Source organism: Taudactylus pleione, unplaced genomic scaffold (genome assembly GCF_031769625.1).
Source record: "Taudactylus pleione unplaced genomic scaffold, aTauple2 ptg000393l, whole genome shotgun sequence".
NCBI lineage: Eukaryota > Metazoa > Chordata > Amphibia > Anura > Myobatrachidae > Taudactylus > Taudactylus pleione.
Window position 1 is genome coordinate 13,523,111 of NW_028284794.1, and position 25,104 is coordinate 13,548,214.

General features: G+C 44.4%; 1 protein-coding gene across 2 annotated transcripts in view; it reads left to right on the forward strand.

Annotated features, from left to right (window-relative positions):
- Window positions 1-25,104, forward strand: part of ARRB2 (arrestin beta 2) — a 36,346-nt gene that overhangs the window by 7,915 nt on the left and 3,327 nt on the right. The window contains exons 2-14 of one of the 2 annotated variants that reach the window (XM_088446174.1): window positions 4,791-4,821; window positions 5,545-5,605; window positions 6,400-6,444; window positions 6,704-6,900; window positions 7,048-7,107; window positions 7,365-7,432; window positions 18,452-18,587; window positions 18,700-18,784; window positions 22,469-22,541; window positions 22,628-22,765; window positions 22,851-22,934; window positions 23,041-23,114; window positions 25,013-25,067. In XM_088446174.1, coding sequence (XP_088302300.1) covers window positions 4,791-4,821; window positions 5,545-5,605; window positions 6,400-6,444; window positions 6,704-6,900; window positions 7,048-7,107; window positions 7,365-7,432; window positions 18,452-18,587; window positions 18,700-18,784; window positions 22,469-22,541; window positions 22,628-22,765; window positions 22,851-22,934; window positions 23,041-23,114; window positions 25,013-25,067 — 1,107 coding nt within the window. Of the gene's footprint in view, window positions 1-4,790; window positions 4,822-4,865; window positions 5,153-5,544; window positions 5,606-6,399; window positions 6,445-6,703; window positions 6,901-7,047; window positions 7,108-7,364; window positions 7,433-18,451; window positions 18,588-18,699; window positions 18,785-22,468; window positions 22,542-22,627; window positions 22,766-22,850; window positions 22,935-23,040; window positions 23,115-25,012; window positions 25,068-25,104 lie in introns of those variants that run through there. The other variant, XM_088446173.1, reaches the window with a different exon arrangement.

A 25,104-nucleotide genomic window follows, 5' to 3' on the forward strand; every position in this document is an offset into this window, starting at 1 on the left:
AAAAAAATGGGGAAAAAATAGTTTAAAACTAGGGAAATAGGTTCAGGGCTATTCTGCAAGTATGCGGCAGGTGTATTCTAGAATAGATTTATAGTGGCAGGTGCACAATTGCAGAATTTTTAAAAACTTTCTTTAGGGACATCAAAATATGCTAGTACCCATTTTCATGTACCCCAAATTTGATGGGACCACTTTAAAAATCGAAAAAAATAACCTAAGTGCTCTTCTGCATCACTTCTTCAATGTCGGGGAAAAAAACACCTATCCCCGACTTTCATTTGCAGGCTAATACGGGGGTACCCATAGTGATCCCCCATGTTTTTACAACTTTAGGGGGTCCTACAATTTTTTCAAGGAAAACTTCGTTTTTTAACGCAAATCCCACTTCGCCAGGTCCCGTTTTCGGAGGTTTTATATTGAATACGGGGATAAAGCGGGCGCGTGCCCGATACTTTATCCCAGAAAATTCTCCGATGTGGAGTGAAAAGTCCAGCACGGACTTTTCGCTCCCATATTGAATACCCCTCTGTATATGAAAAAAAAAAATGACAAGTTAGGAGCTGATTGGTTGCCACTTTATCTTTCTCCATGGCTTAGTACATCTGCCCCATAGTCATTTAACCTGCTGTGGCCTTCATGTAGTTAAACATTTGTAGGATGGTGTGAATCCTTTTTACTTTGAAGCTAGGCAATATAAGCACTGTCACCATATGTACATATATGGGATTTATTATCTGGCACATATGGATCCTCCTAAAAAAAAAATTCTCTAATTCCCCCCCACCCCAATAACTTGTTTCTCCACACCTAAAATATATAATTCTATGAAGAAATAACCCACAGCTTAGCCGGGCTCCTCTATGTTCGACCAATGTTAACTGTTTGGCAGGAGCACTTGCCCATAAATGGACGGTTGTACATACTTGGCAATAGTACTCTGTGATCACGGCGGGCATTTTACGGGCAACGGACGCCTTCGGCCGGCAGAAGCAGCCGCTCCATGGGATCGGAGCACATACTGTCTGTGTGAAAGTGCTCGGTTTTATCTTTCTCTTAGATGTTGTGTGGTTTGAACCCAATATTTATCTATTCTCTGGAGGTGACCCGGTGCACTACATTAAACCTCGTTTTGTTGTCTGCAGTATAATTGGCTAATAAAATACTGTTTATTTTGTGAAACCATTACTAGTATTTATAAGACACCCTTCTTCCCACTTTCTAAATAAAGATCTGCTTTACATGAATCTGTAGTTCTAGGCTATTGCCAGATATATGGGAGAGATTCCTTAAACACACATGGCATAGTCTTGATCAATGCCATCACATAATTCACATTAAAATAAGAGGTTGTCTTGGGTCTGTGGGGCTCATTTACTAACACTGCATCCATTCACACACCTGCGGTCAACCAATAACTTGCGCTCAGCAGGCAATAGCTGGTTGCTGTGGTTCAGTGTAAATGTTGCCTTCTAAATGGTATGTTGGTTAACGTGTCTTTTGAACCAACATGTACGAGCATGTAGCCCAGGGATGGGGAAACTCTGGCCCGGGGGCCGTATAAGACCTGCGGAATCATTTGGTCTGGCCCTCTGAGCTATTATCTGCTAGCCTCATCTGGCTAGCAGGCTGCCTAGAATGGCACCCTGCAGCCAGAATCTATGCAGCAGTGCCACCTGGAATGTCTTTAGGGCGCTTCAGATGGTCACCGCTGCTGTCACAGCTCCCCGGAGCATCCTCAGGATGCTCCGGGCATTGCTGTAATCACCAGCGATTGTTGCCCCGCCCTGTGTGACGTCACACAGAGGGGGCGTGGCCTCCATCCGTGGCCGCTAATAATGTTCTATATATCAATACGGCACTCGGCAGAAAAAAGGTTCCCCACATCTGATGTAGCTGATTCACTTGCAGAGCTAGTAACCTCACTGAGGCATCGAGAGCCTCATACCTCCTGTGAGAGAACACTGTTTCTAGTGAATTGATAGGCTTCGTTATTGGTTCATCTCTCAGTGGACAGCAAGTTCAGCCCTGGTGCCGCCATCTTTCGATTGGAAGCTTGGCTGTAAGGACTTATCGTTGTGCCATTGATCAGGTCACTTGCAATAGTGCAGGTACGCTGTTAGCCAGCCTGTTTTGCTTTAGGTAAATCAGCATTCACCTTGGTCAGCATCCCGCCCCGTATACTGTGTACATTTCGGTACACATTGCTCGGCCACGTCCAAAAGGAATTTGCCTTACCTCCGCACACGGCGAGCAACAATTTCCCTGTGTACCTTCCCCTTCGCTGGGATGCCGTCTGGTATGGAAAGAGCCTGTTTATTGCTCTATTATATATTTGAATAAGAGATTTGAAGATCTGGAATATTTGAAATGGAAATAAGTCCTGTTCAATGAATAGCAATATATCTATACAGACAGGAAAGCACATTTGTGTGAACAAACATACACAAGTTATTTATTTTTTATTATTTTTTTTTTTTTTTTTTTTTTTTTTACAGTTTATTTGGTCTATGCTCCAAATTCAAGGCCTTCTGCCTTTAGTGGTCATTTAGTATGTACTAAGATTCAGCCCTGCCCACTTCATGGTGACATCAGAGGCGTGTACAGAGTATCTGGAGAGGGCGGCTTTATTGACCGGACCAATGTTAGGATCATTTATTAGGGATGAGTGAAACACTGGCACTTGACTTGTATACATGAGGTGCTGCATTGCTCTTATATCGGGTGTGATGGACACAACCCACTATCTGCAGGCGATCAGATATATTTATGAAGAATGTAATGCAGGTGTTGTTTTTTTTTTTTTTTTTTTTTTACATAATTTATACTGTATAATTTCTTATCGGCTGGTGACTTTCTTTATATACGCGTGGATATGTAGTTATGGGGCTGAGCTTTTATTGTAACCTTGTGAGATTTGCTTCTGGTTATTACGGTACATCAAACATTGCTCATTGCTGCTTGCAAAATAATAGGCCCTGAAGAGCTTGCGCTCCTGCAGAGCAGTAACCGGCACACAGAAGTGTTAATGGCACTTGTGCGTTGGAGTGTCCGTTGTGTTGCTGTGGTCTATGTTCTGTCTCTTCCTGTTCTGTGCAAGCTTAGAGCTAACCCGGTGCTGGCGTATCATGCTTACACCATGTCCTCCAGTTTCCACACTCTGCCCACCGTCGGGTTTGCGTGTAGACACTGCGTGTTCGCCTTTTCAGGAAGGAAGACTTAAGTCATCTGACATGAGTCAGGAAACGCAGGTCATGTGTCTAACAGACTGACAGTAGCCTGTAATTACAGGTGGTATCTGGGACAGCTGTTTTTATCCCATATGCCCCTCGTTAGAGGTTGTAGGCACTGTACAACAGATGGGTTTTCATACATCTAGCCTCAATACGCTACGCAGCGTGCGAGATGCCCGGTGCAAGTGAGCTGCCTTAGTCGCAATGCGGTGGGACAAGGACGCACCAGGAGACTGCACTGATTAATTTGATATCTACTCTTGTGTATCTGGGTGCGACTGAGTCTGTATACAAAGCACAATGGAACTTGGCGTGGAAAAAAAAGCAGCTGCATTATAGCATTAAGGGAGGAATTAAATTGTTTCCAGCCCCCTTTGCCCCCGACGGAGCTATTCAATTGTTGCTCCTGTCGGGCGCGATCAGCTGCCAGCGCTCCATTTCAGCTCGCAGCCCCAGGGGGGTGCGAGCTGAAATGGGCGAAAAGTGACTTGTTTGGGCGTCCGAACTGCACTTTTCGCGATCGCGCCACAGCACTAAACCCGACCACTTTGGGAAAAGCAGTAACAATTGATTAGCTCCCCGCGATCTCCCGTCACTTTAGACTGGAGATACGGACCGCGAAAATAATTGAATACCGCCCTATGTATGTAGATTCAGAGACTCAGTCGCACACAGATGCACAGGTATCCGTTTAATCAGCAATGTCTCCTGGTGTGGCCTCGTCACTTCACGTTGCGCCTAAGACGCTTTTTTCGGCAAAAAAAAAAAAAGACGCCTGGTGCTAGCAGAGTCACACGTGACCTGGTGCGCCAAGAGGGGCTGTTTGGCGCGATTGCAGCAATGAAGATGTGTTTGTATGTTCAAAATGATCAATGAGCCCCCTGCAAGAAATTTATTTATTTATTTTTAATCTTATATGTATTTGTAAAGCTTTCCTTTTTCTCATATGAGGACTCTCATCGCTACATGTGCTCTCCTTTCTTCCTATAAGGGGGACAATTCAGTTGAACGCGATGTGAAATAGCGCCTTAAGTCGGGTGTTTAGGCGCTGTAACCGTCCGCGATGTTTGCGCCGCACTATGCTGAAAAATAGCATTGCAGCCGACACTTTAGTAAGATTTACGCTCACACCCTCAGGTGGGTGCGAGAAAAAATCCTTTAGTTGGGCTAACGACGCGGTGAATTGAATGCCCCCCCCCCCATGAATCATTACTACATGGTCTCCTATAAAGACTCTCAGAGCTACATGCTCTCTGTTGCTCCTGTAAGAAGTATTGCAGTGAGAAGCCACCATCAGAGTGGGGATAAATGTCAGTTAAGATTTGGTTATCGTTAAGTTTCTTTAAAATAAACTTATTCCCATTCGTATACATTGTGGTGGAAAGTCTTAGTTTAATATATTTTAGAACTTAATGACAGCACATCTCTCACTGACTGCTTTGGAATGTATTTTATTTTTTTCATTTTTTTTTAAAGGATTGTGAGTTTAGTTACACGGGTTTGCTAAGTGCCGGGCATACAATGTATGTAATGCAATTGTCTCTCCCTCTCTTCCTGCAGAGTCTTCAAGAAATCCAGCCCTAACTGCAAGGTGAGTGGTGGCAGGGGGTGATCTAACTCCAGCCTGTGTGGTGGCGCGGGAGGGGTTAACCAGGCGGCCTAATGTTTGTGTCACCATAGCTCCCCATGGCCCCTCTGTTCATCCTATCATACATGGAGCCTTTTATCTCCTGAGGCCAGAATCCGCTCCCCAGGGTGGGAAGGGGGTACGAGGAGATGTAACCATGAGAGGAGATGGTTGTGTGAGGCAGTGCAGGCTGGAGATAAGGAGGGACTGTAACATGGACCTGTCGGATTTGGAACGTATCCGTTGCATCGTACCTCGTGGTCTCACAGTCTACAAGAAACACCTGCGGAATGTGGTAACCCGAGAGGGGCCGTGCGGGGGGGGGGGGGGGGGGGGAGACCTAGGGGACTAGCTATGCTGATAATTGTGCGTTAATAAATCTATACATTATTTTTTATATGTATCTTGGCTACGCTTTTTTTTTTTTTTATTAGTGGATATCTGTGGTATTGAACATTTATATGTGATATTAAATAAACGAGCTATTGGACAGTGTGTATGTATATATATATATATATGTGTGTGTGTGTGTGTGTGTATGTATATGTGTGTATATATATATATGTATATATATAAATTTATTTTTTTATTTTTTTCCTGGTACCTGCTTGTGTTTGATAAGGGGCAGTGACGCCATCAACAAAGAATTCTGGGATGGGATCGTAATGTTTTCCTTTTTGCTTGCAGCTGACAGTGTACCTGGGGAAGCGTGATTTCGTGGATCACCTCAATCGAGTTGAACCTGTTGGTGAGAGCTATTTTTTTTAGCATTATATATTGACTTAAAGTATGTATGTGTGTGTGTGTGTATATATATATATTAGGGATGTGCAGGCTCGGATAGGTTCGAGTTTGCACGTGGAGTTCGGATTTTTCCCTCCAAAAAAACGGAACTCAGAACGAGGCAAAACGTCATCTTACATGGACGAACATCATCATTCCTGGTCTTTTGTCCAGGAATGATGATGTTCGTCCATGTAAGATGACGTTTTGCCTCGTTCTGAGTTCCGTTTTTTTGGAGGGAAAAATCCGAACTCCACGTGCAAACTCGAACCTATCCGAGCCTGCACATCCCTAATATATATATATATATATATATTTATTTTTTTAAGGCGCATAAAGCACTGATGGTGCTGAGTTAGTGGAGAGGTGTTGCCTGTGTTTTTAAATGTTAGTATAACAGACACGACAGGGCCACCTATCCTAAGCTCTGTGTACCATTGGCAGCTGCTCTTTAAATGTAGGTGTAGATTCTTTACAATACTGGTAAATGAGAGGTTCTCGATGGTGGGCATCATTCGCCCGGGTTTTTTTTTTTTTTGCTTCACTTTAACTTTTTTTTTTCCCCCCCTTTCACATGCACAGAGCGGTTTAATAGAAACGTAGACTTTTATCACTTATTTCTACAAATTCAGAAAGATGTTTTCGCCTCAGAAATTGTACCATATTTATGTTTTTAGCACGGCTTTATTTGGACGTGACTTGTGAATGCGTGTATTGCTAGCATCCCATCCATGTACGTCTCTCTGTGTTGTCTTGTAGACGGAGTGGTTCTGGTCGATAACGAATATCTGAAAGACCGCAAAGGTATTTACTAACTGTCAGATAAGATAATGGGAGATCAGTATATATCTCTATATTACCCTTATGCTCCTTTCCTCCTTAGATTGTTGAATTGATATTAATATTCCTCTTACACACTTCCTCTTTTGTTCCAGACTTTGTTCCTCGTTCCCTACAATTCTGTCAACCTCTCCACTCCTCCGTCCACCTCTGCTCCTCCGTCCACCACCTCTGCTCCACCACCTCTTCTAATTCTCCTCATCTCGTTCTGTTTCCCCTACAGTCTTCGTCACCTTGACCTGTGCTTTTCGCTATGGCCGGGAGGATCTGGATGTCTTGGGCTTGTCGTTTCGGAAGGACCTCTTCATCTCCACGTTCCAGGCCTTCCCCCCTCTGCCAGAGGAGAAGAAGCCGCTCACCCGCCTGCAGGAACGCCTGATCAAGAAGCTTGGGGAGCAAGCCCATCCGTTCTACTTCACTGTTAGTTCACGCCACCGTTTTCTCTACTCTGCCCCCCTGTTCCTGTCTAACTTCGCTGTTCCCTCCTGTTTATCCATTTCCACCACTTTGGGTCGCCTCCATCAGTCACATTACAGTTGGCACTTGTTTTTCTTTCATTTCTACCAGATTCCACAGAATTTGCCATGTTCGGTGACGCTTCAACCAGGACCCGAGGACACCGGAAAGGTGAGAAATGTTTCTGTATATGTTATGCATACACCTCCCCTACAAGATAGAAAAGGGTCTGTTTTGATACTTGTTGACCAATAATTAAAGCGAATAGCTTGGATAGGACCCACATCTACTTCCACGCAGTTATTGCAATGTAATTGCCAATGTAATGGTCGTCTCCCCCCAATACGCATACACTGCACATGGTAATCCAGGAATTAGATCCCGCTTATAGTTGTCTTTACATCGTGCCGTCCTGTTCTGTCCTCCAGGCCTGCGGCGTCGACTATGAAATCCGTGCCTTCTGCGCCAAATCCATGGAGGAAAAGATGCACAAAAGGTAAGACTCTTGTAATTTTCATTTATTTTATTTATTTTACCGGTATGTATAAGGCATTTTACAAACTGGTATTAAACATGATGAGTACAGATCAAAAGCTGTTTTATACGATCTTTATAAACCTTTCAGTGAAGCGCAGCTCGGTCTGGGTCAATTCACTCCTTTTTTTTTTTTTTTCTTCTAATATCTAGTTTTGTTGCTCCTACACAATTATTAGTATGGTGTAATACTTGTCCTCCTAAGTAATTGCTAGAGAATAACTGAGCCAGGAGAGACCAGCTACTCGTCCACTCCAGTGTCAGGAGTATAAGGTGTATTTGGGTGTCTGCTCCGATACAGATGTATAACTGGGTGTCATATATATATATATTTTTTTTAATTTTAATAATCTTCTATACAGATGCGTCCTCGTACAACTAGCGTCTATATGCCATATGGCGCGGCTGACGAGCTCATATGCAGCTTGCCGTCTTTTTTCTTTTAAACTTTACTCGCATCGCAGACGCAGCCAAACGCCTCCCGGTCTACCAGAGACCCTTGCCTGCGACGTTAACCACACCAGAATTAGTTTTAAACACGTACTAAGTCGCAGAGGAAGCACATCGGAAACCGTGGCACGTCGCGCGCACAGATGTACAAGCGTCACGCATCAAAATGATCACCGTCATCTAGCAAAGTAGTTTTGTCTCTCCCAGATGTTTTATTGCTGTGAATAAGAATCGCATTTTTAAGGGAGAAAGATGCGTTGCGCTACTGAGTCGCCCTGGACCTGGCGTACCGAGGGGGGCTTATTTGAGCAAGTGTATGAGGACACATCTGTACGTGGTTTCTGTACCCATAGAATGTTTTTTATTTCTGTGCATTATTAGTATGTATGTACATTTGGCTTATTCTGCCAAGATTTAAATCTCTTCATGGTTCCACCTCTTGGATGGTGGCTAAAAACTGATAGCGTTTCCATCTTGTGAGGTGGTATCATACAGGTGTAATGTAACTCAGCAGTTCGTGTCACCTTTGTGGTGTGTCTATATCTCTTGGCTGCGTCTGGGGACAGCCTGAGCATCAGCTGATGGCTTGTACCCTCTCCTAGACAAGAGGGCTCATGCAAGATTAGTCCACGGTCTATGGGGAGGAGCGCAGGTGGCTGCTCGCAATGCGTGCGTTCCTTTGGGAGCATACACCTCAGGCCAGCTGGCACCCAGGATTGTGTGTGTGTGTATAGAGTTACCTGGCGACTACACAGAGTAGATTAGATAAGAGAGCTGCAAATAGTCTTCTGAACCTTAAATTATACCCAACAATTAAGATAGGCTTGTCTGATGTGGCTGCTCGTCAGTGACCGTGTGAATAGTCCGTGTGTGATTTACCTTTATTTGGTTAAAATCGCTCAGCATAACCCCCATATAATGTAACTCATTCAGCAAAATGTTGAGATCTTTTAAACGTCAGGCGATTTTGGGTGGTTTTGTGTCTGTTTTCAGGAAAGGAGCCGCTTTTTCAATGAATTTGTATAGGCGGCACATTTCCTGTAGGACCAGAGACACTTTCGCACTGTACCAGCGTGCCGCGGCTTGTGGGGCTTGGGAGTTTCACAATAGTATAGGATCTTGCTTTCTTTTTTTAATATTAAAGTGGCAATTCTTTATTTCGATCAGCATTGCGTTTCTATGGGCTTCCAGCACCCATTCACAAGCCTCAATTGAGGTGGAGGGGAAAATCTCACTGGTTATCACGCGGTCTTGACCATCTGTAACCAGCGAGAATATTTTTGTTTATTTTGCAAATCGCCCATTACTAAAAGCCCCTGTTCTACACCCCACAGTGCAGACACCTATGCTTGTCAGTTGTTGGAGAGAGGTTGTTTTTTATTTTTAAGTGGAGATTTAAATAACTTATTTTGCTTTTAGTAAATCATGTGAATTTCAAACCGCTAAAAAATAATCTTGGATCATAATGTAATAGATTTGCCCCTTAGGGCCATATTCAATTAGAGGTGATAATTTATTGCCGATTACGTCATTTTCGCCATTTTCACTTTTCCCCACATTCAATTTCAAAGACTTTTTTTTTGCGCAAGTGCGAAAAAAAGTGCAGAATTGGGGTTTTGGGGTACAAACTTTAAAAAAGTACCCTGCAGCCCTTGGAATGTCCCCTAAAAGTTATCTAACATTTTTATAAAAAAAAGTAGCGTAGGACACCACAAAAAAAGTGGTTTCGTTTTGGAGGCAGAAAAAAAAGTTGGGGGATAAACTTAAAAACTAGCGAAATAGACTCGGCGGGGGGGGGTCTCCAAGTATGTGGCAGGTGTTTTCTGGAATGCGGATTCTTGCGGCCGGTGGATTTTTGAAGAGTTTTAAAACTTCACTTTAGGGACTTGCACCCATTTTCATGTTCCCCAAATTTGATGGGGCTAGTTATTTAAAAAATAAATAAATAAATGTTGCTAAATGCTATTCTTCACCACTTTCTTTAAGACTCATTAAAGCACCTGCCAACACCGTTTAAAAATACCAAATACCTTTAGCAGGGCTTTACGGGGGTACCCATAGTGATCCCCCATGTTAGTACATCTTTTGGGGGGTGACGGGGCTAATTTTCCCCAAAAAGGGACAGGACTTTTCGCTACTTACCTTTCCGCCGGGTCTTGTTTTCGTCGAATCCTAATTGAATACGGGGAAACGCGGGCGCGCGCCAGATACTTTATCCCTAGGAAAACCTGCGATGACGGCGAAAAGTCCGGCCTCAGACTTTTCGCCTCTAATTGAATATGGCCCTTAGATTGTGCGCATGTTATGTCTGTAGTCAGTTCTATGGTCAACGATGATTCTGATGGAAAGTAAACCTGAAACTGTGTGTTCATGATGCTTAGGCTAATCCCACCTATTTCTTTTTTAGCATTAAAATAGTCCATAAGCTTCCACTCCCTTTATCCCACTTATTTAAAAAAATTGAAGGGGGCAGAGTGTTTCCAAGCGGCCGGCTGCCATCTACTGGTAGTTTGTAACTGAGTACTTGGCCACCTCTGAGTTATGCCGAGTTTTACTTCACCACATGTCCTTGCATGATCTGGCACAGGTGAAAAAGCTGAGGGCACAGACATTGTTACTGTGAGATCAACGGCTTTCCCTTGTGTCTGACCGATGCGTGGGCATCCAAAACAGAGCACATACAGACTGTCTGCATGTGCTTGGGTAGTGATTGCCAGAAGTGTCAGTCAGTCTCTGTATGTGCTCGGTTGGGGACTGCCAACATATCAGTCAGTCTGTATCTCCTCTGTAGGGCACTGCCCACGTGTCACACACCACAATTTTAGTGACTGTTGATAAGAGAAATAAATAAACTTTCCTTTTGCTGGGTCCACAGATATTGCTCTCCTCTTTTTGCTCAGCCTGCCCCAACACAAGCCGCGCATCTGTCAGTCTCTCACGCGGACATTTCCCATTCAGAAAAAAATGTTTAAGGTGCATTTGATAGGTTCTGCACACTGCCGTCTCCTGTTCTTCTAGGGCAGTGATTCCCAACCTCGGTCCTCAAGGCACACTAACAGTCCTGGTTTTAGTGATATCCATGATTGTGCACAGATGGTTAAATCAAAATAGCTGAGGTACTAATTAAATCACTTGTGGTCAAGTATGGATATCCCTAAAACCTGGACTGTTAGTGTGCCTTGAGGACCGTGGTTGGGAACCCCTGTTCTAGGGGATCAACTGCCGATGAACAGAACATTGAAATCTACAGAGCAGCACAAAGTATTTCAGAGGATTTGTCTGTAGATCTTAATGGGAGACATTGATCCTTGCAGTGGATAGGATGAGGCTTGTTTATTTTAGCTTCTAGAACTAATATAATCACTCCCACCCCCCACCTTCCCTCCCTTTTTTGTGTGTCACTTTAATTGTGTTTGCTAAAGTTGTCATAAAGTAATTAGTTGGATATGTCTGTCTTTCATTAGGTAAATATAAAACACCCATAGGTTTGTTTTCCCAATACAGTTCTTTCTTGGCATGATTCCTCGGTAGGGTGCTTGCTAATTGAGCTTACCTATGTTGTATCTGAATGGGAGGAAATTGTGCGTTCTGGTTTGACCACTGAGCATGCAATCTCCGCAGACGTATCCAGCCCCACACCTGTGTTACCAGATAGCATGGCGTGTCATCACTGTATTATCACAAGCCTGCGGATGTTTCATGTTCACTAACATGGTAGATACGTTCTCTGCTTCCATGTATCTAACCTGTGGTTTTTGAACGAATCACGTTTATTGCGCTCTTGGGCCCATCCGTTTTAGCGAGCGCTGAATGGTCAGTCTGTATATGTGTAGAAAGAACTAAAAAAAAAGTATATAAAGTTTTAGGCAGGTATGGAAAAAAATGCTGCAAAGTAAGAATGCTTTCAAAAATAGAAGTGTTATTTTTAATTTTTATCAATTCACAAAATGCAAAGCGAATGAACAGAAGAGAAAACTAAATCAAATCAATATTTGTCGTGACCGCCCTTTGCCTTCAAAACAGGATCAGTTCTTCTAGGTACACTTGCACAAAGTCAAAGATTTTGTAGGATTATAGCCAAGTGTATGATTAACCAATCATACCAAACAGGTGGTGGTGATCGTTTTCCTATTTAGGTTGAAACAGTCATTAACTGAATCAGAAACAGCTGTGTTGGAGGCTTAAAACGGGGTGAGGAACAGCCAAACTCTGCTACAAAGATGAGGTTGTGGAAGACCGTTTCAAGTCACAGATCATACACCATGGCTAGACTGAGCACAGCAACAAGACACAAGGTAGTTATACTGCTTCAGCAAGGTCTCTCGCAAAGATTTCAAAGCAGACCGGGATTTCAAGATGTGCTGTTCAAGCTTTTTTGAAGGAGCACAAAGAAACGGGCAACGTTGAGAACCGTAGACCCACTGGTCGGCCAAGGAAACTCATCAGATGACAGACACATCATGCGTCCCTTCGAAATCAGAAGATGTCCAGTAGTGCCATCAGCTCAGAACTGGCAGAAACCAGTGGGACCCAGAAGCACACATCTACTGTTCGGAGAAGTCTGGCCAGCAGTAGTCTTCATGGAAGAATTGCGGCTAAAAAGCCATATCTTCGACATGGAAACAAGGCCAAGCGTCTCAACTATGCACGAAAACATAGGAACTGGGGTGCAGGAGAAATGGCAGCAAGTGCTCCGGACTGAGGAGTCAAAATTTGAAATATTTGTCTGTAACAGAAGGCAGTTTGTTCACCAAAGGGCAGGAGAAGGGTACAGTAAGTAGTTGCAGGCAACAGTGAAGCATGGTGGAGGTTCCTTGCAAGTTTGGGGCTGCAATTCAGCAAATGGAGTTGGGGCTTTGGTCAGGATTAGTGGTGTCCTCAATGCCGAGAAATACAGGCAGGTACTTATCCATCATGCAATACCATCAGGGAGGCGTCTGATTGGCTGCAAATTTATTCTGCAGCAGGACAACGACCCCAAACATAAAGCCAATGTCATTAAGAACCATCTTCAGCGTAAAGGAGAACAAGGAGTCCTGGAAGTGATGGTATGGCCCCCACAGAGCCCTGATCTCAACATCATCGAGTCTGTCTGGGATTACATGAAGGGGGAGAAGGATGTCAGCAAGCCTACATCCACAGAAGATCTGTGCTTAGTTCTCCAGGATGTTTGGAACAACTTCCCTGCCAAGTTCCTTCAAAAACTGCAAGTGTACCTAGAAGAATTGATGCTGTTTTGAAGGCATTGGGTGGTCACACCAAATATTGATATGATTTAGATTTCTCTTCTATTCATTCACTTTGCGTCTGTTAATTGATTAAAGATAAACTAGTAACACTTCTATTTTTGAAATAATTCTTACTTTGCAGCATTTAATCCACTCACGCCTAAAACTTTTGCACAGTACTGTATGTATCCATTCAAAATATAAGCATACTGTACATAAACACTGCTTCTAAACTATCTACTTGTGAGCTGCTGGCTCAGGAAAAATGTACCTTGTTCTCATCTGTCACACCTCCTCCTCATTCACTGCATTCCAGCTGTTACTAGTTCCTCTGTTGCAACAATGTTGCTGCACTGTGCAGAACCATCAGCCCTTAAGCTGGGTACAAACACTATACGATCTATTGTCCGATATATTGTACCGTTGCATCGCATAGTGCGTCGCTCACTGCCGTCCATTGATCCGTCTCATCTGCTGTGCTGCTTTTTAGATGGTACGATTCCACGGCTGACGTGGCATTGTTACGTGCAGCATATGAAGCCACGTTCTGGCGTTATCGTGCGCCAGATCATGTAGTGTTTATGGCGATTTTCAATGTATCGTTACATCACATCGCTGAGTCGCACCGTCGTTAGGTTTGTACCCAGCTTTAGTGCTGCAGAGAAGCTGACACTTAGTGATAACCATAAGGCACCACTAAAGCCGGCCACACACACAGCGATATTTCACCCGATCTGGCCAGTTCCGATACATTGGAACAACAGATCGTGTAAAATAAGTCCCCCACTCACGATGCGCGTCCCCGATCGCATCTCCAGATCTGTCGTGCACTAGGGCAGATCTGACAATCTAGATGCACTGTGACAATCTAGATGCACTGTGACAGTCTTGATGCAGGAGAGATCGTATGAAGATCGGACACCAAATCGTGTGCACAGCTGCCGGGGAGAGTTTCAAGGGAAATCGTACACATCGGCTCATTGTGTACACACCGCTGTGTGTGTGTGTGGCCAGCTATAGATAAACAAGGCTTTGCCTATCCTCTTGTCATTCAAGGAACAGTAATAAGGCAATGAGCAGTCCATTACCTGCCCATGCATTGCTTTCACATAACCTCAGCTGGGGTTTTGTCTCCAGCAAAATGGCTGACCTCCATAATCTACTTTTTTTTTTTTTTTTTTTTTTTTTAATGGGCAATACAATCAGACATTTGGAAAGGTCAATGGATTTTTTTTGTTGTTTTCACTACTGAATATTAATTGTATTTTATTTTTCTATAGTAGACCACTTTTTATTCGGTAATAAAGGAATCTGTGAGTGCGGCCATAGTTGCCGGTAGACACAATATACAGTAAGACATAAGCAGCAGACATTGTGGGTCTCCAGCTGTTGTGTAACCGCAGATCTCAGGATGTCCGTCTGCCAGCTGTAGTAGTTCCGTAAAATATCTGGTGGTTGCCCTGTAGTAAGAGGTGCCCCGTGGACACCTCCTGTCAGTGTGCAGCTAGAGAACGATGCCGATTAGTGCAGGGCATCTGTTACTTCTGCCACCATAGGAGCCATGTGTGTCGTATAACCAGATCCACATCCCTGTAGACGCGTGCGTCTCACCACAGGGCTCTGCATAAATGGAGGGGGGGGGGGGGGGGGAGGAGGAGGAGAGAGCGCGTGTGTTGCTGTCTTGGCACAGACCATTCGTCACCTCCACAAACCCCTGTTACAGGGTAAAATCTGTGAGAGGAGCGTCTATGATGCCTGTGTGGTGGCTGCAAATTAACACCTTAAAGCAAACAGGAAGCATTTTAGAACCAGTAACCTCATTTTACTGAAGTGCACAATTGGGTAGGGGGGGGGGGGGGGGGGGCTGCTCTTCCCTTGTAGTCCACTGTCTTACTGATGTCACTAACCTGAACCACCTAACATGGGCTGCATTGCCTCTGTTGGAGAGTGGACCACAGAGAGGAAATGTGCTAATCAGTCGGTGAGAGAATGGAGCGGCTCCGGACACTGACTGGGCTGTGTACCTGCTGCTGGCCATCCTACAGATCAATGGAATAAAGAGGTTTTAATGTCACCTCTCTTACCAATGTACTCGGATTGCGGTGTCACCTTAAATAGGTTTATGACGCAGATTGCTGATCTGTTAAATTCGCAATTGGAGCCCGTGTTGTTGTGGCTTTTGACGTCAAACGTGGTTGAGTGGGGCAGACATGGACTGGTGTGTGTATATGTATGTATAATATATATGTATGTATGTATGTATAATATATTATACTTACACACACCTGTTTCTTGACAATGTGGCCCCCAATGCAAACAGTAAGAATGCATCCCTCTCCCCCCCCAAATGGGTACTTAAAAAAGTAACAATATTCTTGTTCCAAAAGGGGGTGTGGCACCCTGCCTCCATTCAGCCCTAGGTGTTCGTCCAGCCAGCCCCCAGTGTCCCTCCAGGCTCTAGCCAGCCCCCAGTATGTTTTATTCCCATCACCACCACCCCCTCTAACCCTTTAATATAGTTTGTCTATCCCTCTCCCTTTATATATTTTAAGTTGCTACACACTTTTTTTTTTTTTTTTTAAGCTTAATTTTTTGTGTCAGACTGTGGCTGGGAGCCGTTCCTCCAGGATGTGGAGGCTCCAGGACAGGCGCTCCGAGTCCTGTTTGCATCCTGAGCCTAAGCTCTCTTCTTGCAGCTGGGGCTGGAGGCGGAGCATTTCACATATAGTAGCGGGCACCTGGCATAAATACAGCTCGTGGCAACCTTTGGCGGCTGTGCATGGCAAGCTGCGTCAAGCAAGATATGCGGAAATCTTAGACATTGGATATGTTCATTTGTTTCATGAACATTATAATGCTCTGATTGGATGCAGATTGGCCTGGTCCAGTGAAGGTGCTCAGGCTCTGGCTGCGGAATGGTTTGGTCCAGTGGAGGTCCTCAGGCTTTGTTTGGATGCAGATTGGTGTGGTCCAGTGGATGTCCTCAGGCTCTGATTGGATACAGAATGGTATGGTCCACTGAAGGTTCTCAGGCTCTGGCTGCAGAATGGTCTGGCCCAGTGAAGGCTCTTTTTCCAGTCAGGTCCAGTAACTCTCCTTAGAGGTGCACAGGAAAATAAGCAATGTTCGGGCTCAGCAGTAATGTGCATAGATGGACATCGAGGCAGCATATTTTGCTGAATTGAATTCCCCTTAGGGTCCCTTTTTTTAAATTGCTGTGGTGCCCAGTGACTTCTGGTTCTCTGATTTGCTTACAAATGATAGCGGTATAGAAGATTGAGCATGTTTTCTGGATCTCATTGTGTAGCAGAGTACCCTGATTGTGAGCCCTGTCACCTGAATGACCTGTGCTTGGGGAGATTATGAGGGCGTTACAGCTTAATCCTCGCGCTATTGGTTTTTCTCTGCATCTTCTGGTCCTTTTCCTCTAGAATAGCTTTTAATCCATCTTGGGTTATACAGACCAGGAACAAATGTTGTAAAAATCCTCCAAACTTCACATGTAATCAGAGAAACCTCAATGATGTTTTTAACTTAAAGAAAAAAAAAAAATACTTTTTTAAATTTTTTTCCTTGTGTGGCAAATGTTTAACTTTCTATCAGATGACCCATCTTTACATTATATGCAATATTACCAAAAATGTAAATGTTAGATCGCTGTATTGTGGAGTGTTTTGTGACACTTGCGTACTTTTGTGCAGATTGTGGTCGCACAGTGCCGCAGATTGTGAGCACTTGAGACAAGCGCAATGTTCATATTGAAATATACTGGTAGGTTAATTGGCTCCCGACACAAATTAACCCTCGTGTGTGTGTGTGTGAGCATGTGGTAGGGAATATAGATTGTAAGCTCCACAGGGGCAGGGACTGATGTGAATGGCCAAATATTCTCTGTAAAGCGCTGCGGAATATGTGTGCGCTATATAAATAACTGTTAATAATTATAATAATAATATTAAATCGATACTCCTCATAAGTCCCGATAGTAAATGATGGTGGATGACTCTTGAAGGTGGGCATAGTTACATTCTAGCATCCCTGGGTTGCGTTGAAGCTGAAAGGACGGATGTTATGTTGCATTCGGAATGGACACTGATCCTGGTACTCTGCTCTAGAGCTGAGATAACCTGAGATAGACTTGCGTATTGCCATCTTGATGAATGAACCACTGAACACAAACTACTGTAATACTACACTTGGCGGAGAGATGAGCCAATAAATTACATCTGGAAACAAGAGATAAGAAACATTTTAAAGTGGGTGTTGTCTGTACTTTTCAAGGTGCGCTCGTTACATTTTTCACTAGATAAAAAGTTGCTGTAAAGAAAAAAAAAAAAAAAAAAAAAAAAAAAGTGCAATTATATATAAAAATATTTCTTCTAAATAGAACACAAAAGAAACCTATTTTAGCACCAGTATGGTCAGGAGGCTGTTAAATACCAAACGGACTGCTAAGGAGTTAATTAGCAAGTGTAATCACGAGTTTGCAGAAGGCCGCATACGAGCAGACAGCGGGGAAAGAATCGTTTGCAATGAAAATGTCCGTTTTTCAGAGCTGAACTGAGCCTATCGCTGGGTAACTCGCTCGCAGCTACTGACCAGACACCAGCCGCCCCTGGGGCTTTACACTACAAGTCACCACTCAGGGGGTCTATTTACTAAGCAGTGTTAGGAGACAGAGTGAAAAGTGATAAGGTACCAGCCAATCAGCTCCTAACACTGCTTAGTAAATAGACCCCTGAATCAGTTTCTTTCATGAGCTGGAATTGTCCATCGTTGTTGTTGTGTAGAGCTGTTTAATTCAATTGGCCTGTAATATAGTTGAGTTTTGGTCTCTGGATTTGGTTGTGTACATAATGTAGCGTTCATTTAAGCTAGTATACATAAGCCGATTTAACCCCTTAAAGATATGTGGAATTTCTGACTGCATACAGTCTTACTGGGCTTCTTATATATACATCCAGTGGTGTTATATGGGCGTTAGTCACAATTCACATGTTCTTGGATTTTTAGTACAAGACCGTATCAAGCAGAGAAATAAAATACATTTTAATTTATCTATACCAGTTCGTTCCACTGGATAAAAATAAAACTTGGTCATATAGTGCAGTTAAGGATCCAAAGGATATTTTCTATGTAATGGAATTTTTTTATTTTTATTTTTAAGCCTGATTTTCCCGTCCAGTTACAAAGTAGCCACTAAGGAATATGTTATCTATTATCAGATGTCTTTCCTCTATTAGAACTGAGGCATGAGCCATATTGTTGGGTCACACTGATTTAAATGTAATTTCACGTTACAGGAACTCTGTGCGCCTGGTCATCCGGAAGGTGCAGTTTGCGCCAGAGAAGGCGGGACCCCAACCTATAGCGGAGATCACCAGGAACTTCCTGATGTCGGACAGGTCGCTGCACTTGGAGGCCTCGCTGGACAAGGAGGTACAGCAGGGCTTTCATCCTGTGTGTGGAGATAATGGGCAGCTATGGGATGCAGGAAGAGCGCCCTCAGTGGTGAACGCTGGGAACTGATCTGTTGTCTGTCTCTTCTCAGCTCTATTACCACGGAGAGGCCATCAACGTGAATGTGCACGTGACGAATAACTCCAGCAAGACTGTCAAGAGGGTGAAAGTGTCTGGTACGTCGTGCCCGCACCTCTGCTGTTGTGTAATCTGTAACACCGGTGATGTCGCTACTAATGAGTGCGGATGGGTCTATTCAGCAGTGCAGATTGTACCCAACATTGTAACATAATTTGGTTCTCTTCATTCCCCTCACTTATAACACCAGGCTGGTAGAATAAGGGCTGGGTATTTGTTTGATGTGTTTGTAGACCCCGGTTTCCGTGCACCACATTCCGGTTAAACACAGGTGGAATAGTGCTTGTTCATACACCAGTTAAAGGGTTTCTCTGCTCTAAAACTATCTTGCTTAATTGAAATCGTTGGGCTGAGTTCTGAAGCTTACTACTATAGGTCTTGTAATCCTCTATGGCCCTGATTCAGAGCCGGACGCTCCTGGCCGCTCGCATTGCTGTGGGTTGCGACGAGACCCTTGTGGTAGAGTCTCGTGGCCGCAAGCCCCAGAGAGCTTTCGGCTCAAACAGAGCCGAAAGCTCTCCCACTGACATCACTTGTGATGTCAGTGGGGCTGCCCCCAAACGGTAGGCGTTCTCATGGGAACGCCTCCGTCTGAGCAGCCACCCCCCCGGACCGCCCACCAAAGGGGATGTGCTGTCACTCAACATTGACAGCACGCCCCCTTTGGTGCGAGACCCGGAGCGACTGCCCGTCGCTATCCGGGTCTCGCGCATGCGCACGACGGAGCCGGCTCTGTCGTGCACATACGCTCTGGGCCACAATCTGCCCGGTTGCGAGCGCTCGGCGCTTGCGACCGGGTCTGAATCAGGCCCTATATTCTATATTAAAGCTCATATTGCAGTACGTTGTGCCCAGCGCAGTGAATTTAGTTACGCAACCTTCTGTTTGATTGGCGTTCCCCTTTAAGAGCCGTATTCAATTTGAGCCGAGCCGCAATACTTTTTCGAAGTCCCGGGCTTTTCGCCTACTACGCCTGTTTTGTAGGCGGAAAAGTATCGCGCGCGTGCCCGCTTTACCCCGTAATCAATTTGAAAGTACGCGAAAACGGGACCCGGCGAAACTTGAACAGGCGAAAAGTACTGTCAGATTTGGGGAAATCAGCCTGACACCCCCCAAAAGATGCTCTGACATGAGGGTTCCCTATGATACCCCCCGATTTGGCTTGCTGAAGGTATTTGGTGTTTTAAATGGGCTTAATAGCTGCTAAATAGCGTTTTTCTATACGTGGTGCAGAATAGTATTCAGGAGTATTTTTTCCAGAAAATAACTTGTCCCAGCAAATTTGGGGTACTTGAAAATGGGGCCAGCATATTTTAAAGTGGCTAAAGTTAAGTTGAAAAATCCACCTGCCACAAACACCTGCAATCAAAAAAACACTTGGGCCATATTTGGGGACCCCCCCAGAGTTAAGTTCGCTATGTTTTAACTTTGTACCCCAACATTTTTTTTTTCCGCACCCTTTTTCAAAGTCATTTTTTGGGGTGTCAAGTGTTTTTTTGAAAATTTTTCTGATAGTTTACCTCTGGGGGACTGTCTGAAGGCTGCACGGGGGTTCCTGCAACGTTGCACCCCAAAACCCCAATTCTGCACTTTTTTCTGCCTGCTATTCATAGGCGAAACTTTACCGCCTAGTACATTGCATTGACTTTCCGCCTAGGCGGAAAGTCTTTCAAATTGAATACGGGGTAAAAGCAAAACAGGCGAAAATGACGCCATCGGCGGAAATGTATCGCGGATCCGGACTTTTCGCCTCAAATTTAATACGGGCCTGTGTACCGATACAAAAAATTATTTACTCGATAATCCGAAAAGCGGCGGCGATTTATAGTTTGTCAACTGGAAAGCCGATAAACTGCTTCAAACGCTCCTGCAACGCTCAGATTGGGAGGACGCTATAGAGTGTGCTGCAAAAGCTTATCATTTGTGACCTTCCGATCATAAAGTACAGACCGAGCAAGAAATTGCTCAGCGTGTACGGATGCGCACTGATCCGATAATTGCTTCATCAGATCAGCGGCTTTTAATCGGGTACTTTCTTCAATCTGAAGGAGGAAAGATGTATTTATCCATAAGACTATCCTAAACTTTTAACTAGCGTTCTCGGGAAATCCTCATCCTTGCCTCCAAGCCCTTCACCCCACCACTGGAACGATCCTTAAAACAGAGGCTTAATTTTGATGCAAATCTTTCCTTAATTATTTCCAACACTTTATTTTTTTTTCTTCTGTTCCCGCTAATTATTCACGCACTATAAACCTCTTTTACAATGGTTACTCTTAAACCGGGTGCAGAAAATCTCATTATACATAATATGCTGTATGAGATTTGTTCATCCAGTTGAGTATTGTGGCAGTGATATTGATATATTTTTATGATGCTATAAAAGCTAATTTTAGGAAGTTGGCTGGTACAGGGCCGCCTTATCTTCACACAATCTTTTAACATGTAGAAGAACAGGTCCTTCCGGAAATTGTGACAGATGACTCATGGACGATTAAGCAGATTAGGGGGGAGGGGTAGTAGTTCGAGAGCACGCAGCATTTATTTTTGCACAATGTCTATAGGCGGTTGATGAGCTGTGTACATTAAACGTGACGGGCTACACATGCAGAGCTGGTCACATCTTGAGAAGCCTACCGCTCAGCTCGTGGCCTAAATGACACCATTTTTCCATGTACTCTTTTGAACTATTCTCTACCAATTCTGCATCAATCCCCCCCCGTTTCTGTGGGTAATTTTTATTTCTTACTGGGGGAGGGTTATGTACTGAGGGGTCTATTTACGAAGTCTTGGATGGAGGTAAAGTACCAGCCAATCGGCTCCTAACTGCCATGTCACAGGCTGTATTTGAAAAATGACAGGAGCTGATTGGCTGGTAGTTTATCTCCGTTCACACTATCTCCATCCAAGGCTTAGTAAATAGACCCCTAAGCCTTGTAGAGAGAGTGTGGATGGGAAACAAAGTACCATCCAATCAGCTCCTAGCTGTCACTTTTCAAACACAGCCTGTAAAGTGACCGTTAGGAGCTGATCGGTTGATACTTTATTACTCCCCAAGGCTTAGTTCATTGAACCCTTAGTGCAGGGGTCTTCAACCTTGGCCCTCCAGCTGCTGTGGAACTAAACATCCCAGCATGCACTGCTACCTTTTTGATATAACAGCATGCTAAAACTATGGCAGTGCATGCTGGGGATGTGTAGTTCCACAGCAGCTGGAGGGCCGAGGTTGAAGGCCCCCTGCCTTAGTGTGATTTCTATAACACCACTAATGGGCTTCTTAGATGTTCTTCAACATCCTTCACATTTACAACATAAGTGCCCCCCCGCCCCCACCTTCCTTTTACTCTTACTCCAGTTAGCTCCAGTCATATAATTCAACATATTCCCATTTATAATAAAGAAATAAGTGGGTGCAGCAAGTTTTGGGGTGTGTTCTGCGTGCCGTAGAGTATCTCTTTATAGAGAGAAAATGTAATGTGGGTTTATGGTTTAGGTGCCTCCTTAGTTAGCCCTACTTTGCATATTAGTTTTTTTTTGGGGGGGGGAGGATTTGGGTATTCAGCTAAATGCAAAAATATGTAATTGGTGTATCCCTAATTTCAAACCTGTGTTATCATCATTGCATAATAATGTTTTATTCATCCATGGCTCTGTGGAATATGCAAGTACCTTTATAAATATGAGGAATGCTCCTCATCCATTCGCTGTTTGCTCTCTTGCAGTCCGACAGTACGCAGACATCTGCCTGTTCAGCACGGCTCAGTACAAGTGTCCGGTAGCCCAGATTGAACAGGAGTGAGTATAGCCTCCCCCCCTCCCGCAGCTTTCTGTGCCCCTGCTCCTCTCTCCTTCCGCTGACCTCCCTTCTCTGGTGCCCACAGTGACCAGGTGGCCGGCAGTTCCACCTTCTGCAAAGTTTACACCCTCACCCCCTTGCTGTCTAATAACCGGGAGAAACGTGGGCTCGCCCTGGACGGGAAGCTGAAACATGAGGACACCAATCTTGCATCGAGCACCATGTAAGTGTCCCGTGCGGGCTGTGATTGGCACAGTTGCCCTGTGTGGTGTTGGCTCCTCATGCCCACTGCTCTGGTGTTGTTGCAGTGTGAAGGAGGGCTCCAGTAAAGAGGTTCTGGGAATCCTGGTCTCCTACAGGGTTAGAGTGAAGCTCGTGGTGTCACGTGGAGCGTGAGTATTGCGCTGGTGTAACGCATTTTAGTAATGACTTTGCTGCAGAGGATATGAGCGCTAGGATATGTGAATTTAGCATAAAGCTGGATGTTCTCTCTCCCAGGGATGTTGCTGTAGAGCTGCCTTTTGTCCTAATGCATCCGAAGCCTCCAGAGCCGGTGTCTCGACCTTTGTCCGGTGAGTGTAATAAGCCCCTGACATGCCCGTGTTTCTGGCTTTCTATTACACGTTGGCTAAGTCTGCCCATTGGGTTGCCAGCTGTGTGTCGCTGCCTGTTAAGTTTGTTTATGCTGTTGACCTTCCAGATAAATGAGAAATGTACAGCAGGTGTGATGTGCCAGGGACATGAGGCCAATTCACTCGCAGAAATATAGCTAAATGTCACTAACTCCAGGGGTAGATTTACTGACGTCTGCCAGTGAGACTGGGCATAGATTGTAGGCTGCCTAGTGTGGCATTCTGCCGGTGAGACTGGGTGTAGGATGGGGACAGACCCATATGGCGATCTGGTAGTGAGACCGGCTGTAAGGGGATGACCGCCCAGTATGGCTGTCTGTCAGTGATACTCTGTGTAGACTATGGACCTCAGTGTGGCCGTCTGGTAGAGAGATTAGGCATAGGGTACTGCTCAGTGTAGCTGTCTGACAGTGAGCCTGGGCATAGGTAAGGGACTGCCGAGTATGGTCATCTGGTAATGAGACTGGGCATGGGGAGGGTAAGTTCTATGGTGAACGTGCATGCATCACATGCAATACTTGGCTTCACTTCAGCTTTTTTGTACCAGTATTTAATTCTGTCGACTGTTACAAGTCTGTTACTGAATTTTTCATGAGAAGACCTATAATATAACTTTTATTTAATCTTTGATTTAGAAAAAAAAGAAAATAATGGGGGAGAAAATGCATTCACAAAAAAGCTGTCCATATTAATCTGTTGGGAGCCAGTGAAATATTTAAAATCGAATGTGCTGAAAGTGTGAAATTTCAAAAGAGGCTTCAGAGCTCTCCTACCTCTACTCCCGGTATAACGCCTTGTTTACTCCCGGTATAACGCCTTGTTTACTCCCGGTATAACGCCATGTGAAGATAAATCCTCATCAGGATGGTGGGGGTGAATATCAATGATTGGGAAACTTATAGCCAGCCGTGTCTGAATACTCCCTAGGGAACCGCGGACGGGTAGGTGTGGGAGGTACCTAATGTTGGTTACTCCAGCAAAATGAGTACGTTTGCACTTGTAGGTCTACAATAATTGCAGAATTTAGCAGCAGAACATCTTAACCACGCAGTGCTTCCAAGTATTTTAATTATATGTAAATCAGAGTTTAGCATTAAGAGATCGATCTACCGCATGCGATGTTTCATCATAGAGATAAAGGCGAAGCTTATTTAATGTGATTAACAACACAAAGGTATGCACATATAGTGAGTCACACAATCTAGCGACCATATTGAAACTGCAGAATTTAGCAGTAAAGGATTTGCCCACTGCCTGCAGTGTATCAGGAAAGTTGGGATTAAACGATTTAATGTGACTGTTTAGCAATACGAAGTTACGCACCCAAGGCTATAATCACACAATTGTTAGATTTAACTTTAAAGGTTCAAGGGTGGGGGATATAACACAAGCACCAAAAGTACTTTCTATGGGTTGACCTGAATAGGTTAAGGATTCCCCCTTGGTCGCCAAGAGTAGTCGTTTATAGTAGTCGGTAAGTGCTAGAAACCATTTTATACTATATTCTTCCTTCCAGAAGCTGTATGTATGTAGATCTACTTATGCAGAATCTAGCCTAGTGGTCAGCCTGGCAGCTGTGTCACAGAACTGCAATCCTCATTTCCAACATGTCACCATCACAGGAACGCAGTGCCGAAACTACAAGGACTCTGACGCAATCGGTCCTCACCACTGAATGGGCGGATTAGGGCTAATAAACAGCAATTATTTTAGTGTCTGCGGCTGTTTCTTCCCCAATGCCTTATTCATGCTGTCCGCGCAGAACTACCGCAGTCCCTCCGACTGTCACTCAGAGATGACCCCTCTCTCTCACGCTGCCGTCTCCTTCTGTATTGCAGAGTACCCTCAGATGGATATGCCCGTTGACACAAATCTCATAGAATTTGATACAAAGTAAGTGTTACAGCAAGTGTTTGTGTGCCCCCTGGGT